The sequence below is a fragment of the Callospermophilus lateralis genome, chromosome 15 (assembly GCF_048772815.1).
Source record: "Callospermophilus lateralis isolate mCalLat2 chromosome 15, mCalLat2.hap1, whole genome shotgun sequence".
In the NCBI taxonomy this organism is placed as follows: Eukaryota; Metazoa; Chordata; class Mammalia; order Rodentia; family Sciuridae; genus Callospermophilus; species Callospermophilus lateralis.
In genome coordinates this window covers 82,541,257-82,546,361 of record NC_135319.1, presented here as the reverse complement: position 1 = coordinate 82,546,361, position 5,105 = coordinate 82,541,257, and the positions used below count along the sequence as shown (strand labels likewise).

Sequence of the window (5,105 nt, the reverse complement as noted above, 5' to 3'; positions counted from 1 at the left end):
TGTCTTCAGGGTTCTTTGTTTATTTTTGACCTTTCAGGGTTTTGGAGCAGTATTAGCACAAGACAGTCTGGGTATTAATGGGGAAAATGATCCACTCTCTTCTGCGAAGGGTACGCTAATGTTGAACTTTGAAAACCCTGTATTTACATGTTCTTTATTCTAAAATACGATTTTTTGATTGTCATCTTCTTCTGATTACTTTTACTATGTATGTATTGAGCACAGCAATCGCTCTGGTGATGAGGCCTAACTACATCCCAAATCCTTTTTTTACCTACTTTGCCACAATTTCCTCTCCTAAGGCATTTTGAAGCTAAGCATCACCTCTGCTTTCAGGTACATACAACCCTGCCAGCCAGCATGATGGAAAAATTACTCAGTGAGAGATAAGGCAAGTGCAGATTGTGTCTTATCTGGAGCTTCAAAAAAATTCACACTGGCTTTAGCTAAATTGTAACTCAGGGAGCATGGGTTTAGGGTGCATACAGGTGCATACAATTGATTGTTTTGTGCCCAACACTGACTTTTCTTCCTGTATGAATGACTCACTTGAATTGGAAGGTGAAATAATTTGCTATTTCTTTCCAGTCTAGCTGGAGTAGTAATATCTATAGCCTCGAGGACCAAGCACAGGACTTAGCAGAAAGGGGACAACGAAGCTCTATTTTTTGAAAAAAAAAAAAAGGAAAAGAGAGGCAGAAGAGCTGAGATGGAGTAGATGTAGGAGTTTACAAAGCCCCATTCCCCTGATAATGAACCCTCTGTGGTCCAGATAAATTTGCATTTCAATGACGACTGAATACTGCTAAAGATTTTATGAAACATTTTTGCAAATGTTTATTACGTTTGTTATTCAGGCAGAAATTCTGCGATTACTATTATTATTTTTATCCTTAAATAAAAAACGAGGAGGGCGTTTATTCAAGGAGGAAAAGGATGGACGACTGGTCCAGAAATTTTACATTTTGTACTGGAAAAATCAGGCAGAGCTGAAAGCATGAGAGAAAGTGAGAGGGAGTGGTGGGGCCAGACACGGTGTCTGTGTAGGTAATTGTCGAGAGGGCTGCATTTTCTGACTCAGAGAAGTAAAAGATGGCGTTGTCCCATGTGTGGACATCTGCAAAGGAGCAAGTCACCAACCCTCCGACCTCCGGAGACCAGGTTCGTCTTCCTTCATCCCCTTGACTCTTCTGAGTCGGCAGCCCCAGCTCAGAAAGCAAGCAGGGAGGCAGCTCTGTGAACCAGGCCTTCTCCGGACGCCTGGGACTCCTAGAGGGAGGGTTTTCCCTAATTGTTTTCCGGCGCGGGGCTCGGGCTACACTCCAGGAGCAGCAGGCGGTCTGGCGGGAGCTGTCCGTGGTGCCGAAGCCTTCCGGGCTTGGAGGGACCCGGCGCCCGCGAAGCGCGCTGCAGCCTGGGCAGTGGGTCCGCAGTGGGTCCGCAGTAGGGCGAGAGCCCCAAGTTCCGCGACGAACTCCGGGCGCCACGCTGCCACCCGCTGCCAGAACCCTCCAGCGCCCCGGTCAGCCTTGGCTGGGACTCTCCGCAGGATCCCGAGCTGAAGGGCAGGTCTGTCTTGACTCCCCCATCTCCCCGGTGCATCTCGACCCTCACCCCCGCTCCCTCCCCTGCGCCTTCCCCTGAGGACCTCGCGACGTCGTCCTGACAGCCGGCGCCTCCCGCTTCTCATCTCCCTGGCTCCCTTCGTGTACCGGAGTCTCAGAGGCGCGGCACGCTCCGCAGCCGAGCCTACCCCGCGCCTCTCCAGCCCCGGCTGGCCGGCCCTCCCCCTTCCCGGCTCGGTCCTCCGGCACTGCCCTCCCCACTAGTACCCCGAGCGCAGAGTTGGGAAATGCACGCTCCGCCCCCATTTTCCATACAAGGGAGCGCTGGAGTGGAGGGCGGGCCGGAGGGGAGGCGCTCCCAGCCCCTCTCAAAAGCTTTGAGCCCACTGGGAACCCCTGGATCCGTTCAGCCGCGGCGGAGAAGCCAGAAGCCCGGGCTGCCGTCGCGGGCGGAGGGCCGCTAGAGGACAGCGCAGGTCCTGCCCCTCCCTCCCTCTTGGGAGCGCTTTCCCATCCGCCAAGCCCACTCGCAGGTAGGACCCCGCTCCTGGGTCTGGACTGCGTAGACCTGAAAGGCTATAAATGAAGTAGGAGTAGTTTAAGTAACCGTGCATGTCTAACCATGCTTGGATTATTTCACACAGGAGGAAGGACTGCAATTTTTATTGATTTTTGGGGTTGTTGTGTGACCAGTTATTCCAAGGGGAGGACTTGGGTGGTGAGGGGCGGGCGCGATTGATGTAGAAGGGGCGGATGGAGAACAGAACGTGACGGACTTCAATTATCTTCGGACAGGTGGCCATGACCTCACTACCTGCTCGAAACCCCAGGGTCCCTGACTTGTTTTCTGGGCTGCCGGCAGCAGCCACAACTCCAGCTAACCAGAGCACAGAGGCCTCGCCGGGCAACGGGTCAGCAGCAGGCCCCGGTGCGCCGGCCATCACGCCATTCCAAAGCCTGCAGCTTGTGCATCAGCTGAAGGGGCTGATTGTGCTGCTCTACAGCGTCGTGGTGGTCGTGGGGCTGGTGGGCAATTGCCTGCTGGTGCTGGTGATTGCGCGAGTGCGCCGGCTGCACAACGTGACCAACTTCCTCATCGGCAACCTGGCCCTGTCAGACGTGCTCATGTGTGCCGCCTGCGTGCCGCTCACGCTGGCCTACGCCTTCGAGCCACGCGGCTGGGTGTTCGGCGGCGGTCTGTGTCACCTGGTCTTTTTCCTGCAGCCGGTCACCGTCTACGTGTCGGTGTTCACACTCACCACCATAGCAGTGGACCGTTACGTCGTGCTGGTGCACCCGCTGCGCCGGCGCATCTCGCTGCGCCTCAGCGCCTATGCGGTGCTGGCTATCTGGGCGCTGTCCGCGGTGCTGGCGCTGCCCGCCGCCGTGCACACCTACCACGTCGAGCTCAAGCCACACGATGTGCGCCTCTGCGAGGAGTTCTGGGGCTCCCAGGAGCGCCAGCGCCAGCTCTACGCCTGGGGGCTGCTGCTTGTCACCTACCTGCTCCCCCTGCTGGTCATCCTCCTGTCTTATGTCCGGGTGTCCGTGAAGCTTCGGAACCGCGTGGTGCCGGGCTGCGTGACCCAGAGCCAGGCGGACTGGGACCGTGCGCGGCGTCGCCGCACTTTCTGCTTGCTGGTGATGGTCGTGGTGGTGTTCGCCGTGTGCTGGCTGCCGCTGCATGTCTTCAACCTGATGCGGGACCTTGACCCGCAAGCCATCGACCCCTATGCCTTTGGGCTGGTGCAGCTGCTCTGCCACTGGCTGGCCATGAGCTCTGCTTGCTACAACCCCTTCATCTACGCCTGGCTGCACGACAGCTTCCGCGAGGAGCTGCGCAAGCTGTTGCTCACCTGGCCCCGCAAGATCGCACCCCACGGCCAGACCATGACCGTCAGCGTGATCATCTGATGCCCTGTGCCAGGTCTGGTCTGGAGAGTTCCAGGTTCTCTGGCCTCCAAGGTTGGACTGGAGACCTTATTTCCTGAGCTAAGCCAACACAAGGGAAAAATCTCCAACCCAGACTGTTTGTCTAGCGTCCTGTCTTGTTCTTGTGTCTTTTAAAATGTTAAGTGGGCTTTGCGGAGTAGGAAGCCAGGGAAGAGGATTTATTATTTCTTCCTTATGTCCTGGAAAGACAAACAGACCTTTCTCTGGGGTCAGAAAACGTTTTAGAACCATGGTTTTCATCCCTGCTTTCTCTTCCTCTTGCTCCGTGGTGATGAAGGAACAACCTCAGTGGGTGGGATTCCAAATGGCCTATTGGGGTTGGCAGAGGTTTTCAGCTTGCCTTTTTAAAAGGACTCAGCTGAGATAATGCCTGGAATTCTTACAGCAACTTGAACCCTTGACTCCAGGATTTCAGGTGAATATGTTTTACAACTCTTTACTTAGGATTTCAGCATTTCCTGAATAAGACCATTAGGCACAAAAGGATTTTAGTTTTAAAACCACTTGAGTTTATAGTACAAAACCACTTACAAACTGCCTTTCAAAAAGTCTTGATTTTGTTGTCCTTTGTTATTACTCCTCAACTACTATTTTAAAATGATGAGATGGATTAGTCAATGAATAGATAGCTAAAGAGAAAAAGGTCCAGTTCATTTAAGAGGACATATAACTAAAGGACACAAGGACTAGGCATTGTGCATGTGTGTGTGTGTGTGCACACCCAATGTTTGCCACAAGGCAGGCACTCAAATATTTTATTGGTGTTCTGAACACTCAATGTAAACTGTATGCCACAGCAATTCTCCTGCATTCTCTAATTGCTCAATTGCAACACATCAGCAGCTGTCGTCTGACTGCTCAGCACCTGCTCCTTAGAGACACTTGGAACATATCAACCCTGAATAGAAGGACTGGGAGAAGTTTCCTTAAGGACAGCACAGGAAAATACGCTGCTGTCCATAAGATGCACAGATCCAACAGTTCACTAATTACTTCCAGGGTTAAGGGAACAGGTGAAGACTGTTGGGCATGGTAGCAGGCTGATAATTATCATGTTAATCTCCTGAGAGTTGAGGAGGACAAGTGCCCTGAGACAAGGGTCTCCATAATGAATGTTAGAACAGCAATTGGGGCAGTGAGAGCAGGAGCCTTGGGAAATGATACTCAATACCCAGCTGTGGTATGTGAGGCACGAACTAGTGTCTACAGCCACTCAGTCAATGCTTCCCCTCCTCTTGGTTCTCTAACTCCCAGAAATGAGTTCATTCACTTGCTGAAGTGCTCTGAAAGGCAAGGAGAGAAAGGTTGGTATTGGGATGACAAGTATTAAATCCTGAGATCAATGTCAACCATGATGGGAGAGGACACATGTGTGATTGGGCCAAGCAGCCAGAAGAGTCTTTAGTAGCTACAGGGTTGGCCTCTTCACTGCACAGGAAAGGGCAGGGAAGAGCTGGCTCTGAAGAAAGAACTAGGCAGTTTAAGAGGGGAGGTAGAAGTTACCTCTGGCAATGTCACCAAGCCACTTAGCCTTGTCCAAGTATTGGAGGACAAAGAATCTGTGCTCTAATAATGCAGCCCACTGCC

At 52.7% G+C, this 5,105-nt stretch overlaps 1 protein-coding gene across 1 annotated transcript; it reads left to right on the top strand.

The window, feature by feature from the left end:
* The first annotated feature begins 2,366 nt into the window (after positions 1 to 2,366).
* On the top strand, positions 2,367 to 3,479 carry Prlhr (prolactin releasing hormone receptor). Its single transcript, XM_076835176.1, has one exon. The coding sequence runs from the start codon at positions 2,367 to 2,369 to the stop codon at positions 3,477 to 3,479; it is 1,113 nt and encodes a 370-aa protein (XP_076691291.1).
* The last annotated feature ends 1,626 nt before the right edge of the window (positions 3,480 to 5,105 follow it).

Bases quoted from the DNA above. Each gene is read 5' to 3' on its own strand.
- Prlhr (XM_076835176.1), top strand. From the start codon at position 2,367: ATGACCTCACTACCTGCTCGAAACCCCAGGGTCCCTGACTTGTTTTCT.